The 26,048-nt window shown below is 34.4% G+C and overlaps 1 protein-coding gene and 1 long non-coding RNA gene across 2 annotated transcripts in view; one reads left to right on the top strand and one right to left on the bottom strand.

The window, feature by feature from the left end:
- Positions 1 to 24,647, bottom strand: part of ADAM7 (ADAM metallopeptidase domain 7) — a 77,374-nt gene extending 52,727 nt beyond the window's left edge. The window contains exons 1-7 of the mRNA XM_074384310.1: positions 24,596 to 24,647; positions 23,186 to 23,289; positions 18,012 to 18,088; positions 7,664 to 7,742; positions 5,954 to 6,030; positions 4,781 to 4,970; positions 2,933 to 2,986 (exon numbers count right to left, since the gene is read on the bottom strand). Of these exons, the coding sequence (XP_074240411.1) occupies positions 2,933 to 2,986; positions 4,781 to 4,970; positions 5,954 to 6,030; positions 7,664 to 7,742; positions 18,012 to 18,088; positions 23,186 to 23,289; positions 24,596 to 24,647 (633 nt within the window). The remainder of the gene's footprint in view (positions 1 to 2,932; positions 2,987 to 4,780; positions 4,971 to 5,953; positions 6,031 to 7,663; positions 7,743 to 18,011; positions 18,089 to 23,185; positions 23,290 to 24,595) is intronic.
- Positions 1 to 26,048, top strand: part of LOC141580869 (uncharacterized) — a 602,033-nt gene that overhangs the window by 418,020 nt on the left and 157,965 nt on the right. The gene's annotated exons all lie outside the window — the stretch shown is intronic.

Genomic DNA, 26,048 nt, shown 5'->3' with positions numbered 1-26,048 from the left:
GCAAGTGTCTACTTGTTACCCTTCCATTGCTCTCCTATTATCTTAAATATCTAAATACCGCTAAGATATAACTTTAGAATCTCTTCAATTTTTATCTCCCACCTACTCAACCTACTACACTCTGATTATAACAGACACTACTCTATTGAAACTATTCTTAATGACCCACGAATATTCTCTTAATTATCAAATACATTGCAAATATATTTTCCTTTATGGTCATCTTGTCCACGTTTAATGTTGACCATTTTCTGTTTCAATAAATTTCTTAATTTCTTGGTTTCTATTACTCCGTACACTCCTATTATTTTATTGCGCATTCCCATTATCTCCTTAAATGCTGGATGATAAATACGTTTCCCAACAGAATTTCTATTGATTGATTGATAAGAATTCACTGTCTAAAATTCACCATGGAGAAAGATTCAGAGGCTATCTGAGGGATCACAAAGATCAGGTACTTTGTCAATCAGTGATTTTTAACCAGAGAAGAGGAAGGTGGAATGATTAGATGTGAGCTTTGCACTTTATTGCCAAATCTTTATTCAATGGTAGGTGTTTCCCAGGATTCAGACATCTGTGTCCTGTTCTTTTTTTTTTCAACTTGGCAGCTCTGAGAGTATCATCTATATCCTCATTTAGCTTTCCTGCTGAGAATTCCTCACTATCTTCGAGATATGTAAGCATCTCAACTTGTTTCCAAGGACTACTTTTGGTTTCCTTATTTTATACGACTGGAATGCTCTAATTTTCTATCCTTCTCTTGATTTCTTGCCCTTTCTGTTGTTTGTTGTTCCTTGGGACTAGGTCTTGCTCTATCACTCAGGCTGGAGTAAGGTGGGGTGAACATGGCTCATTGTAGCCTTAACCTCCTGAGCCCAAGTGATCCTCCTGTCTCACCCTCCCATGTGGCTGGGATCACAGGTATACGCCACCACACCCAGCTATTTTTTTTTTTCTTTTCTTGTATTTATGGGGTCTTTCTCTGTTGCCCAGGCTGGTCTCAAACTCCTGGTCTTAAGCAATCTTTCTACCTTGACTTCCCAAACTTCTGGTATTACAGATGTGAGCCACCGCACCTGACCTTTGCTGCCCTTTTTATTTGGCTATCATATATATCATCAATACTCAGAATCTAGCATATTGAGTGTTCATTAACTATTTGTCAAATGAAAATGGATGATTTACCATAGGAGCGTCTCTAAATAAAGAAGCCCTTAAATATTTTGACACTATTAAAGCAGCATGTGTAAGAGCTATACACATAAAGCCCATTTTAATGCAACTAAAGTCACACCAAGCAACCTCTCTCCTTAGTATCCAAGTTAAAATTTTGATAACCTCTTCTTAGTCTTTAATTACACATATATCATTATTAAAATTTAACACTCATACCTTACTTACAAAGTGTTAAATTGTGACTACCTTTACATTCCTAATCTAAAATTCTGTTTAACATTTTAAGTATGATTTTTTTTCCTCCCAACCTATTATCCTTGCCTGTTATTTTAGTACTCAATTTAAATTCTACAACATCTTACATTAACTGTTTGAACATATTGTTTTAGAAACCTATGTCTTCTTTTGTTTAAAACATATGCTCTGTTTGTGGTTTACTTATAGACAATCTATCCCTTCTTACAGTTGATTTTTAAAGATTTTTTTCTTTGTCTTTGATATTCAGACATTTTTCTACAATGTTATCTGATTTACTTATTTCTTTACTTCTAGAAAATTCTCAAGAATTGTCTCTCATTTGTCATCTGTCATCCAGTCAATCTCACTCACTTTTCATAAACTTTGTATTCTGAACTGATGTCTCTTATGTTCTCTTTTACAGTTTCCAACTTTTTATTTCTCTGGAGAAATGGTGGTTTCTCTAACTCCTCCATTCTTCAGTTCACTAATTCTTTCTTCACGTGTGTCTAATCTTCTGTTTAATTTTTTCAACGGTATATAATTTTTCCTTTTATAAATGTTAAAACAAGTATGCCTGCCCTTTTGTCCAGTCTTTTCTAATTATTTTATGTCATTTTTGTTCATCTTTACATCTTTAATAACTTTAAACATGTAATGTAATGTTACAGCATAGTCTGAAATATCACTGGATGATTTACAGCTCCTGGTGAGCTTATTCTCCTTTTCTTTAAGTTGGTTGACTCTTCCTCATGTGGCTTATTTTATCTTGGATTATTAAAAAGTCATTTTAGGGCATTTTTGACTTGACCTCTAGCAGTTTTGCAAGCCTCTAATAAGTTTTTATATTTAAAAATTTGCTTGGCAATTCTGCATCTGTATAAATATATAATTTCATGTCGCACATCTGTGCATAACACAAACAGGGGATTTGTTTTCCCCTGTGTAACATTTTACCTGCTCATGGCTACAGGAAGACAGAAATTTTCCTTCACCTCTTGCAGTTTATGCGGCACATTTCTAGTTCCCTTTTCTGAGATGAGCAGCCTTTTATGACTCTGAGAATGATGCAGAGGACTCATTTCCAAATTTCAGTGTTTTCTTCTCATGAGGTTTAATTTCTTGTCTCTTTTTGTATTCTATATATCGGGATCACCAAGCTTTTGAATTTTACTTACTGTTCTGATAGAGATTTTCTTCTTCGTTTTTAGTACTTGGAGATTTTCCACTTTTTCTTTTGAGCTTAACAATAGTTTGCTAAAATGTTTTCAGCATTTTATATGTCGTTCAGCATTTCTGTATGTTCTTAATGGGGAGGGATGTTCTATTTTGGGTCAGTCTGCTATTGGGCAAAGAGCCCCACAGTTTCTTATGTGTGTCTGTTTTGGAAAGCTAAAAATAGGACTTTGAGCCTAGATTGGAGCTCTGATTAGAATACCTTTTTTTCTATGCTAGAATCATACCTACAAGTTCTACAAGGAAGAATAAAGAGAAAAATGTTCAGTTGAAAACTTACCACAGTATCATCAGCAACAATGAACAATTCAACATACTTTTCATTGTAGATGCCCTGTAAGTTTAAGGAAAATTCAGTGACATATAATTAATACTTTTTATCTTAACCCTTTAAGTTGGAAAGAAAAACCCTAATATTCTCATGGTAAGAAATGTTAATATTATTGACACAAAAAGGGAAGGCACATGAATATATAAAAATTGTATGAATTTATCTAAATGAGATCTATATAATTAAACATGGGGTCCTATAGACTAGATTTTATTATTATTGAAACAACGTTTCCTATTTGACTTTCTTTTTTACGTTTCTTTTTTTAAAATTTAATTTTTTAATTTCCAGGGCCCATGTGCAGGATGTGTGGGTTTGTTACACAGGTAAACATGTGCTATGGTGGTTTCCTGTACCTATCAACCCATCAGCTAGGTATTAAGCCCAGCATGCATTAGCTCTTTTTTGTACTGCTTTGTTTAGCTTTTCAGATCAAATAAGAGTTGTAGATAATCATAAACACATACTTTAACATTTAGGGTTTTTTTTTTTCCACTTACTGAGTAAATGCTTCATTAGTAAGCTCATGTGAAAATATCCAACTGTACCTGAGAGTTAAAACATCAGCTGCACTAATAGGACTGACTGCATTTCTCCCAACCTTGAAATTTGCAGTAGTCTCAATTCCAAGGAAACACGTATAAATTTTGTTATCGTAGATCTTTTGTTTGATTTTTTATTTTTATTTTGAGACAGCGTTCACTTTGTCACCCAGACTGGAGTGCAGTGGCACGATCTTGGTTTGCTGCAATCTCTACCTCCTGGGTTCAACTGATTCTTCTGCCTTAGCCTCCCAAGTAGCTGGAATTACAGGTGCATGTCACTATCACCTGGCCATTTTTTTTTTTTTTTTTTTTTGTATTTTTAGCAGAGACGGGCTTTCATCATGTTAACCAGACTGGTCTCGAACTCCTGACCTCAAATGATCTACCTACCTCAGCCTCCCAAAGTGCTGAGATTACAGACTTGAGCCACCTCACCTGGCTGATCTTTTATTTCTATAAAACACTAATACCAGGAAATTCTTCTAAGTGTTCAGCTTTAAGTATGCATGCACTGAGGTACATGCGTATTTTCTGAGGACAAGCCAGAGGTAAATTGTTCAAAGATTTGGCGAGACCATTTTTCTATGGACTAAGTAATCATTTATTTGTTGATTTATTCAATCAAGAAACATTCATTTGACATCCAGTATGTTTCAGACACTGTATGAATCATGGACATATGAAGAAGAAAAGCAACCATGTAGCTTACAGTCTAACATCCACTAGGAATTTAAGGGGATATGGATTTGTTATATAGAAAAGCCTAAAGCCCCAAGGAGTACATGTATGCCATCATCCCACCAAAAACTGAACTTGTTTTATCCTTAATTGTCCTTAACTGTTAAAACATTTGGATGATAAGAAGGGAAGAACGTGGCTGTTCATCAATAAATGCAAAAAATGGCAGGGAAGACAAGGAAAGACAGTATCCCTAGATTAGGTTTTAGGACATTAAAAATTTCATTATATCCAACCACTTAGAGCCCCAATGCTTTCAATCTACATGTAGGATTGTAGAATCACCTTTTTTGGAAACTGATGAAACAAACTGAGATTTACTCTATGAAATAAACACTTTTTACATAGGTAAGAAAAAACAAAAGTTTTCAAATTTCAAGTAGTAGATGAAGTGCCAGACTCAAAGTAGCAATTAGATTTCATTAGCTAGACTCATACTTTGTCCCTAGGCATCATCAAGAAAATAAAAAGTGTTTGAATTGGGGTGAAGATGATTTAGTAATAAATTACTCACTTTCATTTTGTAGTCTCCTTTAGATTCAGTATCCTCTGGAACAGTTTTCCTGGTAAAATTAAGCTCCATACAGGAATAATTGGCAACAAAAGGCACCCTTGGGTTATATTTGAACACCAAATGTTCTCCCTCATCTGAATATTTCACTGGTTCAATGAGGTATCTTTGGTCATTTACTCTGAAGAATCCCCTGTAGAAATTGGGAACACAATGTCTGTTCAAGGTCTGTAACTACTCTATTTTATTTTATTGACTTTGTCTCTTCATGAAAGAGAAACTACAAAATCAGTACTTCATGAACATGCAGGAGGGTGCTTTTATTGCTAAGGAAATGTGATGATACGTAACCTTTGACTGAATCAGTATCTTTTTTCTAAGAGTCAACTTACTAGATTTTCAGAAGTTTAACCATCCAGTATCTGCTTTGAGTACAGGTAGAGCAGCAAGTTCCACTGGTGGTTGTGAACCACTTAGGAGTTATTGCAAAAATTTTGTGAATTTCTGTGTCTATCTTGACATGGGATAAATATGAAAGTAAATTTATGAAAGTAAACATACTAATATGTGATAATTGTCTCATTAAAGGGGGTTCTCATTCTTGAAAGTACTAAGAACTATTCAAGTAAATTTCTCATAATTAAAGACAGAACTTCCTTCTTGTCCTACTCTTTGCCTTTCCATATTGTCCTTCTTTGCCCATGCTTCTGTTTTTTTACTTTCAAGAGATTGTAAGCACAGTTTGATTTAGTAAAAACTTGAACGAGTCAAGCATTATTGTATAATGGGAATTTAGAAAATTCGCATTAAAAAGACCTGGATTTTATACTCAGTTTTATCACTAGCAAATGGAATATTCAGGAGAAAGTCTCTAATTTCAGTCAATACCCTGACTGCAAAATGAGAGTCCAGACTAAATGATTTTCAGTAATCTTCCAAATATGAATTCCTTATTCATGTACTGCAAAGCTTATCTTGTTCAGGACTATGCATTAGACATCTCTTTGTCAAAACATAAATCACAGGCTAGAGCTAAAACTCATAAAAATCCACAATAGCTTTTGTCTCATGAATTTTTCTACATACCAGGATTGATAAAACCAAATCAACAAAGTTAATTTCTTTGCAAATCCATAGGAAAACTAATAAAGAACAAAGAAAGATATTCTGCATTACCTTAGACCATTACACGTACTGATACTTGCAGCTGAATCATATTCGTGTACTATGGATCCTTGGTAAAAACAGTGATCCTAAAATAGAAGACTCTATTACTTTACATACAAATATTGATATTATGCAAATTTAATATATAAATATTTTCTGTTTAGAATTTATCAGCATTTTATTTTGACAAATTGCATTGATATTTGTTTATGCATCTATTCATTAAATTCTTTTATTTGGAAATATTTGAGCCTGCTCCAGAAACCTTTTACCTTAATTATGCGATTATTTTGTGTAAAGCAAAGTATAGATTTTTACCCTAAAAATTAAATAGTCTATTAGTGATGACAGTAGTTTTAGAAATGTGGCCCTTCTTCTTAGAAATATGACTTCTTAATCCACCATAAAATTTTTACCGTAGTAACCTTTCTGTGATAATATAATTTTTCCCAGTTGCCCCTGAAATTAAGCCAAATGCTTGATTATCGTTAAAACTAGGTCTCCCCTTTGGGAGGCCGAGGCGGGTGGATCACAAGGTCGAGAGATCGAGACCATCCTGGTCAACATGGTGAAACCCCGTCTCTACTAAAAGTGCAAAAAATTAGCTGGGCGTGGTGGCACGTGCCTGTAATCCCAGCTACTCAGGAGGCTGAGGCAGGAGAATTGCCTGAGCCCAGGAGGCGGAGGTTGTGGTGAGCCGAGATCGCGCCATTGCACTCCAGCCTGGGTAACAAGGGCGAAACTCCGTCTCAAAAAAAAAAAAAAAAAAAAAAAACTAGGTCTCCCTCTCCAACCAGCTCCCCTAATGCCTTTCTCTCCTGCCTCTCTGCTTCAATCAAGTTGGTGTCTTTGTTACTGCCTACTTGATGGTCTGCCCATGGTAGTCCAATCAGGTAATTATTTTTCCTATTATTTCCATCTGTTCAAATCCTGCCTATGAATGACATTTTTTATGGCCCTCCAGGGACTCACACCCTCACAAATAACCCACTCCCTGCAGAGAAGAATGTTACCCAGTTTTCCTCTTGTCCTGTTTTGAAGATTGCATAAAGACTTAGCTCTCATAGAAGCTGACAGTTCCTTTAAAAGGAGGAAATACATTTTAAAATGCATACTTTTGGTAAAAAAAAAAATGTAATGTTCTTGGCAGAAGGTAACAGAGGACAAGTTTTAGAAAAAGCATTGGGGGTATAAAAATAAAATCTGTAAATATATTTTATTAAAATTAATGGAACAATAATAATAAATGAATAAAAAGTCATTTGAGGATTGAAGAAAAGACCTCAACGTTGGTGCATCAGAAAAACTGGGCAAGGTGGTGAGAATCACATAAGAATCAATTAATGGAGATTTTAAAGTTGTTTCATAGCTTCGGATTTTATTCATTTAGCTTGATCACAGTCTCATACGGTTCCTTATATTTTTGGTGTCCTGCTTTACCCTCTTTAGACTTAACACCATACTGAGTGTATAGAAATCAGCTTAGGAAAAGAAAGATACATTAGTTACAGATTTGCCTGTTAGGCAGTAAGCAGCTTCCTTTAGGGTCCACAGGATTATATTTTTTACTCTACAATTTTTCAGTTAGAGTAAGCAATTCAGAACTTACTTCTGATGTAGTACTTTTTAGATCAGCTTGTACGGCTAGAACAGGGTCTCTAAATCACATTAGGAAATACTACTTTTAGAGAAGAGACATAGGAATGTTCCATAAGATACCATGATCTGAGGATGCCTGGTGAATGCTTCTCCTTTCATGGAGTAGAATGTTTCACTGTAATTTGAGCCTAGGAACTCCCTGAAAAAGAGGGCAGAGAGGTGGTGAGATTTGTTCATTTAAAAATCTGACAGATAAAACCAACAATGTGATGGAGAAGTGTCCAGGTTGCTTCTAAATCTCATTAAGATCCTCTTCTACTAAAAATAGTAAAGCAAAATCAAGCCCACTGATAGAAAAAGCCTTTCTTCCTAAATATAATGGTTCATAAAGACTATAGAAAACCTAGAAAATAAATTCTGGCAGCTTTAGCAAAGTACCATTTCTTAAATAACTTGGAGAAAATGTTATCTAAGCAAAAATCTGAGACCAAAATTAATGCACAATACATGCATTAATATATGTGACAAATATAAGACATCATAAGATATATGTGATGAACATGTCTTAGTATGGAATAACCTAACAGCTACATATTTAAATAAAAGCAATGTATTAATTATAATAAATTCATATTAGCAATGTTGTATTGGGAATTGAGCCCAATCAGTCTGTCTCCCCCGTGGCAAGACCCTACCATTGCAGTGGTCTCTATGTCTATAGTGATGGACCTGAATAAAGCCTGCCTTACAGTGCTTTAACAACTGTCACTGAATAATTTTTCTTTAACATCTTTTTGGATTACTCATGGCCACTTTTTGATACCAACCTAAACATAAGAAACTCCTAGATTCTTCAAAAATCAGTCCAAAATACACTTCCTGATTCCATCAATCAGATTTTGAGATTCCTTCCTAAGATATGTTTCACACTTCCAAAGATGTTCATTTTCATGTTTGCCACATTTTTATTATTTATTTTAGAGGGCAGCAAACCTTTTCTGTATAGGCGAAGATAATAAGCATTCAAGGCTATATGGACCACGTATGTGGCTGCTATTACATGTTCTTGGTTTAGTTTTATTTTTTGTTATAGTTGCTGCTGTTTTGACTCCAAATATTCCAAATTTTAAATATTACTCTTAGATTAATGGGTGTACATAAATAGAAAACATGTCCAATTTGGCGTACCAATATCGTTTGTTCATCCCAATGTATTTCATGTCAGTCTATCAGGTTACTTGTAACTACCTTAGGAAAGGGGCTTTTTCATTTTCATTTATTTGTATCTCCTGGTTTCTAAGATAGTATTTGGAATATTAAGAATGGTCAAAAAAATGCTGTACTAATGTTTAAAATGAATGAAATACAGTATTTCGCTTCTGCTATGGCTGAATAAGCTACTATCAGACAGACATTTGATGTATAATTATTTAGTTCTAGATAAGATATGTAAAGAAAGTACCTAAAGGATCTAGGTACTGAGCAAAAGCAGGCAGACTCTGAAGGGATGTCAGCATCCTTAGGGAAAGGGAAAGAGGCAGAGGGAAGAAGGCACAGCCTGAGAAACAGAAGAAGGCACAGCATGAGATGAGCTTTCCAGTTTTATAGCATTTAGCATGAGGTCAGGCTGAAGTCTGCCTTATAGAGGATGGATAAAACTCTGCTCGAAAACTACTGTTGTTCTGATTTGAAAAGCCATATAACAGAGTTTGGAGTATTCAGAGTACGACAATGTACACAGAACACAGTAATTGTTTACAGAAAGGAGGATTCTTCCTACTCTCTCATGGGAAAAAAAATGAGAGCAAGGAGAATCCTCAGTTCTGTAAATAAACTCAGTCTCAAATTCAGAATTATTCCTGAACTGTGACATGTGAGGGATAGATTAAAAGCAGCCCTGCTAAGAATGAAGCAAGTGAACTATAATTTGAGCTGCCATCTAAAAGACAGAATTTGCAGTTTAAATCCAGCAAAGTTCATCTCCAAATAAAATGAAAATATCAGAACTTTTCAGCAGAATAACAGAATTCAGAGCCTCTTTCATATAATGTTCAAATTGTTCATAATTTAAATTTACACAATGAAGAAACATAAAACATTGAATTACTGTCAAGAGAAAGCATGATCAGTAGAGACTTATCTCAAGTTAATGTAGAAGTTGAAATTATAGATAAGACTTTTAAGGCAGCTACTATAACGATACTTAGCAAAGTCAGAGAGAGTATATTTGCAGTACATGCAAAAATGTACAACTGTGGCAGATAAATGGAAGCTATATTTAAAAAAACAAATTGAAAATCTTATAACTGAAAAATACCTAGATAAAAGTTTTACTGGACATACTTAAAATAAGAACACAATTGATAAAAGAAAGAGTTGACAAACTGAATGAGAGATCAATAGAAATTAACCTGAAAAAGGGTCAGAAAAAAAAAAAGTAGAGCTTCAGAGCCATGTAGATTATATCAAAGGTATAACATACTGATAAGTGGAGTGTGAGAAAGTGGGGAAAGGGTGTCATAGAAAAAAACAGAAAAGTAGTAGCAGAAAATTAACCCAATTTGGTGAAAGGCATAAGTTATAATTTCAAGAAGTTCAGCAATCATCAAGCAGCATATATATGAAGAAAGTCAGTCCTTTGCACATCACTGTCAGATTAAAGAGTTTCAGAAATAAAGACAAAATCTCTGAACCAGAAAGAAAAGGACAATGAGACACATACTGGGGACAGAAATTTACATGACTGTTAACATTGCATTAGAGGCTGGGCCAGGAGAGAGGAGAACGTCATCAATCATCATCTTTTCTTAAAAAATACAGAAAACCAGTGAACTCAGAATTTTATATACAGCAAAATAGCCTTCAGGAAGGAAGACAAAATAAAGACTTGCAGATAAAGTAAAACTGAGGTAAATTTTTGTCACAGATCTATACCACAAAAATTGGTATAAGTTCTTCAGTCTGAACGAAATTACAACACATGCAAAACAGAACCTCTAACAAAAAGGGAGAGCTAAGAAATGATAAATAAATGAATAAACTGAAACATTATATTTTCATGTAAGATACATATAAATGTTTAAAGACAAAATTATAGTCATGCATCATAGGATTAATATGTATATAGTTGTGTGTGTATATATATATATATATATATATATATGACAACTTTGTACAAATAAGTCATATATGTAAGTGAACTTACTGCAATGTATTTGTATTTTACATAAAATGGCATGATATTAACTATAAACAATAACTTAATATTTGTAAGTATATGCTACAATCTCTGAAATGAAAATTAAATATAACGGAGTCATTGTTACAAAGTTAACAGATTAATAAGAAGCCAGTAGGTAAAGTGAAAAATAAATAAAGTAAGTCAAAGTTCAAAGGAAAAAGGTTAATAACTGAGGAGATAAACAGAAATGAAATAATTCCAACCATACTAACCATAACATTTAATGTAATGTTAATAGGAATGTTAATATTAACATTGAAAGTTAATCTATTAAAAAGGAATAACCCTAACATTCAGTGTTAATGTTAACATTGCTATTAAAAATCAGAGATGATTGGAATGCACCAAAAATTAGGATCAAACTAATTTCTATTTTACAAAAGACACATTTTAAATGTAAAGACACAGGTACATTGAAAGGAAATGAATAAAAGAATAGTATCATATATATATATATATATATATATATATATTTATATAAAACATAAGCAGACTGGACTAACTAGGTTAATATCAGATAACAAACTGCAAAATATACAAATGATTGGCCCAAAGATATGTTTTTTAAAAATCAAACAAATCCAAACATTGGTCATTAAATAACATACTTTAAAATGATTCATGACTCAAAGAAGAAATCCCGAAAGAAACAAGAAGATATTTTGAAATAAACGATAAAAATGAAACATTTCAAGATTTTTGAGATGTATCTAAATGAAGACTTGAGGGAAATTCTATGACTTTAATATTTTAAATACTTATAAAATATTAAACATTTGTATAACCAGAGAAAAATAAACACTCAATAAGAACAAAGAAAATAATACAAATAATAAAAGAGATCCGTGAAATAAATAGACAACCAATAGCAATTATTCACAAAGCTAAAGAAAAGATCAGGCCAGGCATGATGGCTTACTCTTCATAACCCCAGCAGTTTGGGAGGCCAAGGCAGGAGAATTGCTGGAGCCCCAGAGTTCAAGACCAGCCTGGGCAATGTGGCAAAACCCTGCCTTTACAAAAAGTTTTTTAAAACAACTAGCCAGGCATGATGGTGCATGCCTATAGTCTTCGCTACTCAGGAGGCTGAGGTGGGAGGAAGACTTGAGACTGGGAGATTGAGGCTGCAGTAGCCATGATCCTACCACTGCCCTCCAGCCTGGGAAACACAGTGGGACTCGGTCTCAAAAACAAAACAATACAAAATTAACAGTAACTAAATAAATAAAAGGTCAATAATTGATAGCCTCTTTTAGGTTGGTCATGAAGGAGGAAGGATCCAAATTACCAATGTTAGAAATTAAAAAAGTTATCACTAAATAAATTATTACATTTTTAAAATTATAACATTGTATGAAATCCTTTATGCCAAAAAATGGAGCAACTTAAGTGAAATAGAACTTTTTCTTGAAAACTGTAATTTACAACTAATGCACGATACATTAGAAACTGTGAATAACCCCTTATCAATAAACCTGAATTTGTTATAAGACCTCTTCCCTATGCGTACACAAAAATATGCTCAAGGCACATACAGTTTCATTTGTAAATTCTGTCAAACACTTTGAAAATAAATAATTTATTTTAGAAAATATAGGAGAGAATATTTCCCAACTCAGGAGCCCAACATAGTCTATTATCAAAATGTGACAGATCTATTGCAAAAACTAGGAACACAGAATAGCCATCAATAACATAATTTCAAAAACCCTTAATAAGATATTGGCAAACTAAATACAGTAATTTATTATAAAATAATGTATTATGAACCAAAATCATTGTATACTGTCATACGGACATTTCACTGGATTCAGACAAAATAGTCTCAGCAAACTTTTCAAGGAACTTTCTTAATCTGATAAAGTACATAAATGACAAATGTATAGGTACCATCATATTAATCATTTAATATTGAATGCATTCCCTTTAAGATCAGGAGAAGTGTAAGGTTCCCCTCACTCCTTTCTAGTAAAATTGTAATGAAGGTCCTGGCTATTGTCATAAAGTACAGAAATAAAAGAAATAATAATCAGAGAGGAAGATAAAACCATCAGTATTTTTAGATGACATGATGGTAAATTTCCCAGAAGATTTCTATGTACTGTACAAAACAATCAATAAATTCATTTACTAATGCTTCTGAAATCCAAAGCTAAAATTAAATAATCAATTTTTCTTTTATATAGTAGATGCAAATAATAGAAAAATGAAGTAATAAAAATTCATCTTATAAGACGTCCACCAGTAGTAAATATTTAGAAATAAATTTAACAAAAGACAGGTGAGAGCTCCAGATTATAAACTTTACAACATGTTGATAAACATGAAGGGAGATGAGTTATAACATGAATACTCAGCACTATTGAGATGTTAGGTCTCTCCAAATTTATCTATAGATTCGATGAGTTAAAGTGAAATTCAATAAAATTCCAGCAGGTTTTTTAATAGAAATTTCCAAGATGATTCTAAATTTTATATGGAAATGCAAACGACATAGAAGAAATAAACAGTCTGATTAGAAGAGTTACACATTGTGCCTTAAAGGTATAGTAACAAGCTGTAGTAATGAAGGCAGTGTAGTCATGGCTTACAAGCTGAAAATAGATGAATAATATAGATTAGAGAGCCCAGAAATAGTCATTTGATTTTGGCCAAAGGTGCTCAGGTAATCCAATAGCATGAGAAGGACAATTCAACAAAATGGACTGGAATAACTGGCTATAAATACGGAAAAACAAGAATATTGACTTCTCCTGCAAATCACACACACACACACACACACACACACGCTCACAAATTTAAGGTCATAACAGACCAAAACTAAAAACTAACACTATGAAGAGTGTAGAAGAAAACACATGATATCTTTGTTACTTGCAGGTAGGCAACGTTTTTTAGGTCCTAGAAAGTGATGAGCTTAAAGAAAGAAATTTATAAATTAAAATGTCTTTAAAGTTACACATTTTTACTTGTTAAAAGACACAATTAAAAACAAATAATTAAAAGGCTACAGACAAGAAAAAACAAAATGAGAACTATATTTGACTAAGAGCTGGTATCCAAATTATATGGATATATAATTTGCCTGTAATCCTAGCTTACGCCTGTAATCCTAGCAGTACGGGAAGCTGAGGTGGGTGGATTGCCTGAGCTCAGGAGTTCAAGACCAACCTGGCCAACATGGTGAAACCCAGTCTCTACTAAAATACAAAAAATTAGCTGGGCAAGGTGGTGGATGCTTGTAGTCTCAGCTTCTGAGAAGGCAGAGAAGCACAAGAGTCACTTGAGCCCGGGAGGCAGAGGTTGCGGTGAGCCAAGTTTACGCCACTCTACTCCAGTCTGGATGACAGCAAGGAAAAAAAAAATATTTCCTTGAACTCAATAATAACAGGACAAACAACCCAATAAAAATGGATTAATATTTAAAGATAAAAGAAGATATACAAATGGTCAAATAAGCACATAAAAAGGTTTTCAACAGGAAACAGAATATTTAATAAAAAATAAATATTACGACTAACCAACTAGCATAGCTAAAATTTTTTAAAGTGACAATATAAAATGATGAATACATAGAGCAGCGAGTATTCTCATACACTGCTGGTAGTTACTAAAATTTATAAATACTTTGGAAAAGAATCTGTCAGATTTCTATAAAGCTAAACATATATATAGCCTGTGACTCAGGAATATCACTCCTTGGTGTTCACCAAAGAGAAATGAAAACATGTTTATAAAAAGACTGTGCATGAATGCTTATAGAAGCCTTACTAATGATAGCCAAACACTGAAAACAGCCTAGTGCCTATTAATAGGGAAATGGATGGACGAACTGCAGTATATTTAGCCAACAGAATATTACAAGAAAAATAAAGCAAATTTCTGATAAATGCAGCAACATGAATGAATCTCAGTATCAGTAGGCCAAATTTGAAAAGTCTTATGCAAAAGAATACAGGTGGTGTGATTCTCGTTTTAAGAATTTTCAGAATGGAAAAAAGTAATCCATGGCAAAAAAAAAAAAAAAAAAAAAAAAAAAAAAAAATTCCAAGGGCAGGTTTTGACAAGAGGTGACTAGGAAGAAGCATGAAGAACTTTTCTGAGTGACATTTCTGTATTTTCATAGGAGTTTTGTAAGTATATGCACTTTCCAGAACGCAATGGATGGACCCAGCAATTCTACTTCTGGGTGTTTATGTCAAAGATTTGAAATCACTATGTGGAAAAGATGTCTCCACCCCCATGTTCACTGCAACATTATTTACAATAGCCAAATTACGGAATCAACCTAGGCGTCCACCAACAGATGAATAGATAAAGAGAATATGGTAAAGATCCACAGTGGAATAATGTTCAGCCTTAAAACAGAAGAAAATTCTGTCATTTGTGACAACATAAATGGGATTGGAGAGTATTATGCCAAATGAAAAAAAATAGGCACAGGAAGACAAATACTGCATGATCTCATTTATATGTGGACTCTAAAAAGATTGAACTCACAGAAGCAGAGAGCAAAATGGTGGTTACCAGAGACTGGAGCTGTAGGAAAAAGGAAGAGATGATGGTCAAAAGGTATAAAGCCCAGGTTTCACAGGATGAATAATTTAGTTTGTGTTTTATTGATACCTATTGCATAGCACAGTGAATTTACTTAATACTAGTGTGTTTTACCATACAAAATCTCAAGAGAGTAAATTTTAAGTGTTCTCACCACAAAAAGTATTTGAAGTGATGGACCTGTTAACTTGTTTGATTTAATTATTTCACATTGTATTCATGAATTATAACATCACTTTGGCCCCATAAATATATACAACTATAGTTTGTCAAATTATAGTAAATGAATACATATGTACATACATACATACATAAAATGCAACAAATATGTAGATGCATCTTTAAGATTTATGCATTTTATTTTATGAAAATGTTACACAAAGATTTAATTATTAACATAATTGGGCGCAATGGCTCGTACCTGTAATCCTAGCACTTTGGGAGGCCAAGGCAGGAGTTCCTTGAGGCTAAGAGTTTCAGACCAGCCTGGACAACATAATAAAACTCCATCTCTCTATAAAATACAATTAGCTGGGCATGACGTCATGCACCTATAGTCCCAGCTACTTGGGAGGCTGAGGTGGGAGGATCACCTGAGCCCAGGAGGTTGAGATCAAGGCTACAGTGAGTTAGGATTGTGCCACTGCACTCCAGCCTAAGTGACAGAGTGTGGCTGTATCTAAAAACAAACAAACAAACAAACCAAAAATAAATACTAAACTCTAATCCTAAGCTTATTCATGTATTAAGGGGAAAGTAAACTGATGTTTGTAATATAATTTGAAATGCATAAAAATAACATGGCAAATAAATGGATTGATAAATGGATGAATGGATAGATGAGGAAGATGATATAAAACAGAAATACTAATGAGTAGGTATATGTATGTATATCTTAATGGGTCTATGGGTATATGTATGTATTAGTGGGTATATGTACTTTTTAAATTCGGCTCTATGTGTTAAAATTTTTTCATAATAAAGTGGGAACATGAACTAGATGCAACAGGTAAATATAATTATTTTGTGGTTGTTTTGAAATAGCAAATGTAAAATATCTAATAAATTGCTTGGTTTTATAGTAGATTCTAAATTAATATTTCTAGTGACTCATATACCTATACAAATAAAATTCTTCATCTATTAATGGATTTATTATGGTGAAAAAAAAGTTGACCCAATCAGTGTTTCCATGGATTAAACATACAGTCAGATTTAACATTGTTGTCCTAGAAAGATTCATCACTATTTCTCAACAGGAGTTTATAAAATAAGTATGTGTTATTATGAAAACCAAGCTGAGTGAAGCTTACAGGGAAATGTTGAAAAATGTGGTCATGGAGAAGACGACAACTAGATGTCTAAATTAATAAGATCGGTTTCTGTTTGTTACTGAATTATAAAAACATCCAATTACATAATATTCACAGATTTGGAGGCTCTGTGGTACACATTACATTCACTTACCTTGTAGACCTGAGGGAATGAGTCAGTCCTGCCTATTAGACATGTTGAAATTAGATTAAACTGCCCTGTGTATGTATAATTAAATAACATTTACCACTCTAGGCTGTTTACTAGAATTAAACAATGGCTAATACAATGAAATTGACTCAGAGGCATAGGAAAGCCTGGGGCAATTGTGAAAGTGACTTGAAACTCTTCAGTCAGATCATCTGCATCATCATGTGCTTATGAGCATTGTGACTCCAGACTAGTTATCTTTTCAGTGAACCTACGATTCTTCCTCAGTAAAGTGCAAATTAAACAGTATCTGTCTCATATAAATTTTTCAGGAGTTAAAAAATAACTTGAGGGAAGAGATAGAAATCTCTCAATGTTAGCTTCTTTCATGCTGAGAAGGTAAAAATATGCAGTCTAAATATGTTGTCAGTATGGTTGTGAAATTAAGTTTATTATTCTGTACATTTGTCCAGTGAGGGATTCAGAATAGAATGAGGGTTTGGGGTGTGTGTGTGTGTGTGTGTGTGTGTGTGTGTGTGTTATTTACTTTTATCTAATAGACCAGTCTCATTTCCCTAGTAGTGTCTTTCTTTCTACTTACTATCTGACAGCTTCTCAACCTTTTAATATCTGGTGCTCAGAGACAGAGCTATTATGTGTAGAAATGCCCAACAGAAAAAAGATTAAAATTAAATAACAGCAACAATAGAGATTCTTTAGAAGAAAACCAATGAAGGAAGTTATATGCATTGGAATTACAGTATTTGGCTACACAAGATGTCTTGATGAAGCAAATGCTCTACAGTTCTTAGTTTACTCTGTAGTGGAACTTGGTTTGATATCTAGTTTACACAACTTAGAAGTCACTTTAAAAACCATATTTTTCAAATTTCTTTTATTCCACTGACCCAACACAGTAATGTATTAACCCTGTTCTTAGAGTGACTACACAGAGCTCAAAAAAGCCCAAGTATTCACAGTGTGGAGTTGTTGAGGCATAGGAGAACAGTGGCATCTATGATTGTCTTTAAGCTTTTGAGATGTGATTGGCTTACACATAAACATGTTTTATTTGAAGAGGAAAAATTCAGATTACATACAAAGAAACAATGACTTGAGGAATTCACTTCTCTGGCAGTTTTTACAAAAACTGACATACCATAACTACTAAAATCCATAAGGTACTGGAATCACAATAGAACTTACCTGGATCTTAGAAGATGAAGGATTAAAGTTTTTCTATTTAGTTTTATTTCATACAACAATTCTTCTTCATATGTATTCTAAAAAAGAAGATGCATGACATGACTTCAATGTGGGCTCACTTAGTGTGTGCTGGAGCAGGCTGTGCTGCAGGTGAACGTTCCCTGTCTCCAATCCACCCAGCAGTCCCTTCAGCCAAATGCTAAATACTGATAAAGATGAATTGAAAGGGAGCTAATATTAAAAGGAGGATTTTACAAACCTCCTTCTAGTCATATTTTATAACTAAATTTCTTCTAGTTATATTAGAATAAAATGTAGTTATATATATATTTATATTTAGTTATATTTATATTATATGTTATATTTTATTATAGTTATATTTATATTATGGCTATTGATATAATATAGAATATTATAGTTTAATAATGAAAATTATGACCAATAATTATAATTATTAATATAATTAATATAATATAAATCAAATTAATATGATATATCGTTTATATTGTAATATATTATATTTACATTATAGTTATTTATATTATACCATAAATATATTTACTTATATTTTTCTCCTAGTTATATTTTATAACGCCTAGTTATATTTTAACTAAAAATTTCAAAGGGCTTTGTTTCTAGTTATAAAATACAATGAAATGGAAAATGCATATTCTCTCCTCAACCAAGATACACCAGTTACCATATGTCTAAGCAGCAGCCCTATACAGAGATATCCTGTTCATGCATTTTTAAAACAATTTCATGCACACTGTTTTTTGTCTGCTATCCACTCAATGATAAATCATGACTATTTCTTATTTTAAAAAATTCTTTTATAGTATGTGTCTTTAGGCAGCTAAGCAAAATTTGAGTGAAACTTTATTTACTTAATCTATATTTACTATCAGAAATTTGGTTTGGGGTATTCCCTATAGTTGGACAAAGCTGCATTTTCAATGACATGAAAAAAAATTTAAAGCTTCTGTTAAATATTTCCAAACTATCCCAAAGAAAGGAAGTGCACACATTTAGAACTTCACCATCAATTTATAGCAGTTCTTCCAGTAATAGATATTATGATTAATACAAATATTTCATATAATGAAATGATAACTTATTGTGATAAATTGTCTTTCTGGAAGATTATTCACATCAATATTTTTCCTTTATGCATTTAGTTATTTGTAGTTTTCATATGGATTCTGATTCATATCCTTTCACCATTTTCTTTTATGGTATTTTCTTTCTTCATGCTTCATAAAATTTCTCTATAATTTAAAGATTCAGTTGTTGGTCATATTTGTTGCACATTTCTTTTTTTTTTTTTTTTTTTTTTTTTTCCGAGACGGAGTTTCACTCTTGTTACCCAGGCTGAAGTGCAATGGCGCGATCTTGGCTCACCGCAACCTCCGCCTCCTGGGTTCAGGCAATTCTCCTGCCTCAGCCTCCTGAGTAGCTGGGATTACAGGCACGTGCCACCATGCCCAGCTAATTTTTTGTATCTTTAGTAGAGACGGGGTTTCACCATGTTGACCAGGATGGTCTCGATCTCTTGACTTCGTGATCCACCCGCCTCAGCCTCCCAAAGTGCTGGGATTACAGGCTTGAACCACCGCGCCCGGCTCTTTGTTGCACATTTCTTTGAGATGACTGTTCATTCATTTATTCACTGGCTGCTATTTCAGGCACAGTGATAATATGGAAAACACAGTAGTGTAGAAACCCTTGCTTGGCAGAGAAAAACTGGCTAACCAAGCACATGTAGTGGATAGTAATGAGCATCATAACAGGAGAAATGCAAGGACTGTGCCAGGGATAACGCAAGGAGAAGTCAGGGGAAGGGAACAGCACATGCCGAGGGCCTGAGCCAGGAAGGAACATGACACATTTGAAGAACAGAGAGAGGATGAATATTGTTGGAAAATCAAGTGTAAGTTGAATAGAAATGAAATGACAAAACGGGAAGGAGTAAACCATGAACAACCTAGTAAGTCAAGGATTTGGCCTTAAGAACAAAGAGACGCTAAATAAATATCTAGGCAGAAACATGCAGTAGCAAGTACAGTGTTTTAGTACTTTACATACTATAGACAATGGATTAGCAAAACTCAGTACTATAGCCAGGAAAACCATTTAAGGCTGTTGATGAATGCAGGTGATATGAGCAAAGGAATAAGTAGTAGATAACTTTGAAAGACGTTTACATGCTGGAATTTACAAGGCTCAGTGATAGATGGAGTAAGACAGTAGTCAAGACTAAGCCCGGATTCCTGATTTGTTTAACTTGTAGAGCTGTGCTACTGTAGGAAAAAGGATCTCAAGAGAGGCAGCTATGTGGACAGGAAGGAGAGTTTTGTATTTGTCAAATGTTAGGTGTGCATTAGTTAGGGTTATTTTGACTGCAAGTTGAACAATAAAATTATGCCTTTATCATACAGACACAGAATTCACAGGTTGGAGGTCAAGACACCAGGCTACGTACTCAATCAGTGAGAAAGGGTTTGGTCACATTTTGCAACATGATGAGTTGTATGTGTAGAGATGTGCATGTGTGTGTGTGTCTGTGTGTGTGTGTCTGCATGTATACGTATGCACTGTATGGGTGTAAAGGTGGCACTGGAACTTTTTTGGAAATTCAAATATGGATTTTATGTTAACAAATATTAAAAGATTATTGTTAATATTGTCAAGTAGGATATTTTAAATTATGTCACTAATATTGTTTTCAATAACAGAATTTGATTTTTAATTTTTATTTTTGAATTATTTTAGATTTACAGAAAAGTTGAAAGATAGTACGGAGTTTCCACATACTCTACACCCAGTTTTCCCTGTTTATTAACATCTGACATTGCTATAGTCTATTTGCCACATCGAATGAGCCCATATCCATGTAATATTATTAATTAAAGCTTATAGTTATTCAGGTTTTTTTAGTTTTTCCCAAATGTACTTTAACTCTTTCAGGATCTGATCCCAGACCCAACACTACATTTACTTGTCATGTCTCCTTAGCCTCCTCAAGTCTCATAGTTTCTCAGAATTTTTTAATTTTTTATGATCTGGACCTTTATGGGGAGTGCCCCTCAAGCATTTTGTTAGGCTGTCTCATGATTTATTTTTGATCTCATGTTTTTCTCATGCTTAAACTGAGGTCATGGATTTTGAGGCGAAAACCACAATAGGAAGTGCCATTTTATTACACCCTACCAGCCTCTGGACTTAACAAGTGTTAAACTTGACCACCTGGCTGAGGTGGTGTTTTCTTCTTTCTCTCTGTTAAACTACTCTTTCCCACTTCAGTATTGTACTCTCTGGAAGGATGTCACAATCTACAGCCCAGAGTTCGAGGATGGGGATTTAGGTTCCACCTCCTGGAGAGGACAGCATCTACATAAATTATTTCATTCTTCCCTCAGAACTGTCCAGTTTTTCCATTTATGTATGTATGTATTTATTATTATTATATATCATTTATTTAATCATGTATTTATATCACTATGGGCTCATGATATTCTTTTACATTTCATGTTATAACACAAAACTGTATTATTTATTTTGTTATTCAAATTATCGCAGCTTTGGCCATTGGGAGCTCTTTCTGTTGGCTTCTGAATTCTTTTGACAAGACCCCCTCACTGTAGTTTGAATTTTGTTTTGTCTGTTTGAGCACTTTGTGGTACTACAAGAAGCTTTAGTTTCATTGTTTACATTTCTTGCCCTTATCCAAGCTTATCTGGCATATTCGTAATGAGATTTTTATTTCATTTTATTTTTATTTTTTAAGAGAGTCTTGCTCTGTTGCCCAGGCTGGAGTGCAGGGGCATGACCTCGGCTCACTGCAAACTCTGTCTCCTGGGTTCAAGCGATTTTCCACCTCAGCTTCCTGAGTAGCTGGGATTACAGGTGCAAGCCACCAAAGCTGGCTAATTTTTGTGTTTTTAGTAGAGATGGGGTTTCAACATGTTAGCCAGGTTGGTCTCGAATGCCTGGCCTCAAGTGATCTGCCTACCTCAGCTTTCCAAAGTGCTAGGGTTAAAGACGTGAGATACTGTGCCCGGCCATAATGAGATTTTTAACATCAATCTTGATTAAATCTTAAGACAGTAATTGTGAGAAGAGCCCACCAGTGTATGTGCAATGGGTGGTAGAAAGTTGGTGAAAGCCCCCTTAGCTAAGTACCAATCTTCAGCCAAGACAAAGTCTGAGACAATGAGAGAAGTCTTGGATATTAAGAGGAAAATCTTTGCAAAGAGAATTGTTGAAGAAAAATAGTTACATATTGCTTCCGAATGGGAGGTGATGGAAAGTTGTTTTTTTTATTTTAATCATCTCAAGATGATTAAATCATAGGAAAGAGATCTAAATGGGACTGTTCAGAAAATTGAAATGTATCCAATTTATGACTGAGAACCCTAACAAGTGAGAACCTGGAAAAATGGCTGCTCTAATGGTGGGCAGAAGAAACTCACTGGGAAGGGTTTGCACTTCCATAGTATGTTTGAGCAAAGTGCCTATCAGTATTCTCCATGAGCCAAATTAAAACCAATGGCTTAAAATCAAGTATATAATATAAATATCTAAGGACATTCATCTAATATCTTTTATTACAGTGGAAACTGAAAACATCCTAATTTTGAAGCGTGTTCCCCCATACATATGTTATCCATTTTCTGTAATATGCATTCATTACTTTTGAAAGTAATATTTTACATATTTTTCTTTATTTTTAACATCTGAATAAATACTTTTCTAAGCAACAGACCAAGCAGGCCTTTGAGTTTCTCTGAAAGTTGTACATCTTTGCCACAGACTCTATAAGCAAAAACCTGCCTAGCAGCCCTCTGCGAAAGCAAAATGCTCAAGATGACATTTTCCAGGCACCAGCTCAGAGCAAATGAGGTTGTCATAAGTCAGCCTGGAAAGCTATTGGTGGAATTCCTTCATAAAGTGGGAAATTTAGAATGGTTTCCCTTAAACCTGAGCTTTACTCTTTTTTTGTTTTCTAACCCATTGAGAGGTTGCTTATTCCCAAGCACATACTCTATGCTGAATGGGAGTCCTTAGGAAAATTGAAACTTCTCTCTTCCTGTTTGCTTCTGGTTGGAGTCAGAGACAACTGTCTACATGCCTGTGAAAGCAATGAATCTTATTTACTAAATCAAAACCTGTACCGGTATGTCATCATCATGGGTATGTTCAATATCTCGTTTCTGTATCAGAGGAAGCTTTTTAGGATGAACCAGTTGTTGACCCTCTACTCCAAGGATGACCTTTTCTACAAGGAAACATAAGGGGGAAAATCCATATGACATTAATATTCGTCCACAGTGGCTGAAAAACATAATTTTCTAATACAGTTCATTTTTCCCCAGTTAGCAGTCATGGACAGCAACACTATGAAATATTATTCCCACTTTCCTGGCAAAGAAATTGACACTGATATTTACAAATCAGGAGAATATAAGAAAACTTGGAAAGAAATCAGTGTCCCTCTAATTCTTCCATATTTTCGCCTTGTTCTGCAGCTATAATTTCATTTTTTATTTTATATATTTGTTTTCTTAAGACAGAGTCTTGCTCTGTCACCCACGCTGGAGTACAGTGGCGTAATCTTGGCTTACTGCAGCCTCCACCTCCTGGGTTCAAGTGATTCTCCCACCTCAGCCTCCAGAGTAACTAGGATTACACATGCATAACACCACACCTGGCTAAGTTTTGTATTTTTAATAGAGATGGGGTTTCACCATATTGGCCAGGCTAGTCTCAAACTCTTGACCTCAGGTGATCTGCCTGCCTCATTCTCCCAAAGTGCTCAGATTACAGGTGTGAGTCACCAAGCCAGCCTGCAGTTGTCATTTTATTTTCTCATGCCAGTCTCTGGATTTTGTCTCCTGTCAAAGCCTCCACTGTTGGCCTGTTTAAATGTAAATTACTGAATTTGGTCTTCCAGTTTGTTCGCATTTAAAGTCTTAACCTCCCATAGTTAAGTGTAAGACCTTTACCTGTTAGAGAATTTTGGGTGGCCCTGAATCAGTGCTAACCATAATCTTCTATTCATGTCCTATCACCTTGATAGTCATCTGTGAGGTGAGTCCTGCTTGATTAAGGTGTGCTACTTAAAGAACAATACAGAGGAGAGGGTGTGGGCTTTTTGGAATATGCTCTGATTTGAGTCAAAACTTTACCGGTTTGTTAATTGTGTGGCCATAAGTAGGATATCTAATGTCTCTGATTTGCAAATACTAGTCTCATTTTCCTTATTCGTAAAGTGAAGATATTAATTTCTAATTTTAAACCCTTTAGCATACAAAGCAGCTCCTGCCAACACAGTGCCTGCCAGGTTGCGGGTATGCAGTACTTGTCTGCTCCCTTCTCCTCACTGTGGGTCAGAGTGTTCAAGAGTGATATGGCATTACCCAGATGTATAGACTCTCATGATTAGCCACCATCTAGTTGAAGCTCTCGGCAAAATCACCAATACACAATTAATGTTTTGATCACTTACAATTTAAAGTTTGTGACTAAAGAGACATGACCTCATAACATAATAAGAAACTCCTGATAAAAAGAGCAAGACATACCTTTAACCTGAAGAACGAGAAAAATCATCAAGAATATATACTTGGGAAGCATTCTGAATGATTCTGGTGAAGGAGAGCACGAGTGTTTGAGAAAAGGTGTTCGCCTTTCTTCCTCCTCGCTTCTACTGCAGGGATGAAGCACATCACAGACAGGTGGGCAGTTTTGATCCAGCGTGAGGAAGTGTTCGTTGTGGGAGTTACACAACTTGCTAGGTGCTTGAGGCCAAAACCTGAAGGTTGAACATCATGTTCTAATTAAAGACAACCTCTGTGGTGGTGGTGAAGGTTGGCTGGACATAGATTCCTGGCTTATGTCTAATATAAAGTTGATTTCAGATATCTGGAAACTTCAAAAGTGGAAAAAAATCAAGAATGTCTTAGAAAAAAATGTCGAAAAATAAATATATACTTTGGTTGAAGACAGTGAAATCCTTGCTATGCAGAGTACCCCATGTAAAAACTATAAAAGAACATTTGTTAAAATAAATAAGAAATATTGAAAATTTATATAGCCTAAATTACATATTAATTGAAATTTTCAAATAAACCCAAACTCCCAAACTTCAGAAATGTATACAATAAATGATCAAAAGGTGGGAGTAAGTGTCCTTATAACACAGGAGTCTTTCAAATCAATACAAAAAAAGAGATTACCAATGGATAAATTTGCAAAGGGCCTGGACAATTCTATTTGTATGTCTGTGTTCTCTTGTTGTGTGGCCATGGCCAATAGAATCTCTTTATCTTCATTTGGGATTCTATTTCTCTCTCACCTCTATGTCTCGCTAATATTTTCACAAACTGAATCCATCTATGTCAATTGGAAGCTTCCTTTTGATATTTAGACCCTCTGCTCCAAAGATTACCTTTTCTACAAGGAAACATAAGGGGAAAAAATCCACCTGGCATTAACGTTCATCCACTGTGACTGAAAAACAGAACTGTTCTCATGCAGCTCACTTGCTCCCAATTAGCAGCCGTGTATAGCAGCATTATAAAAGATAATCCTCACTTTGCATGTAGGGAAATTGGCACTAATATGTACAAATTGGGATAAAATAAGCTGACGTGGAAAGGAGACAAGGAAATCAGTGTCCCTTGGCTTAAAATGGGGGTACCATTTTAAGTCAAATCAAAAGTCTCTCCTTGAAAAATCCTAGTCTTTATTCTATATGTCACTTTCTTTCCCATTTCCTTTTCAGCTAAATTTATTACACAATATCATCTGGACTTCTTGTAATTTTCTTACCTCCAACTTATCCTAATATATCCCAGTTCTAGCATCTGGCTTTATTATCCTACTGGAATGGCTAATATCTCCAGTGATTTTACCATTTCTATATCCAGTTGATATTTTGTTTCCTTATCTCATTTGCCCTCTCAACCATGTTTGGCACTGTTTACCACATGCTTTTTCTTGCAATGTTCTGTTTAGCTCCCTTGACACAACAGC

Source organism: Saimiri boliviensis, chromosome 13 (genome assembly GCF_048565385.1).
Source record: "Saimiri boliviensis isolate mSaiBol1 chromosome 13, mSaiBol1.pri, whole genome shotgun sequence".
Classification (NCBI taxonomy): Eukaryota; Metazoa; Chordata; class Mammalia; order Primates; family Cebidae; genus Saimiri; species Saimiri boliviensis.
The sequence above is the reverse complement of the archived record's forward strand: the minus strand, read 5'-3'. Positions and strand labels throughout refer to the sequence as shown.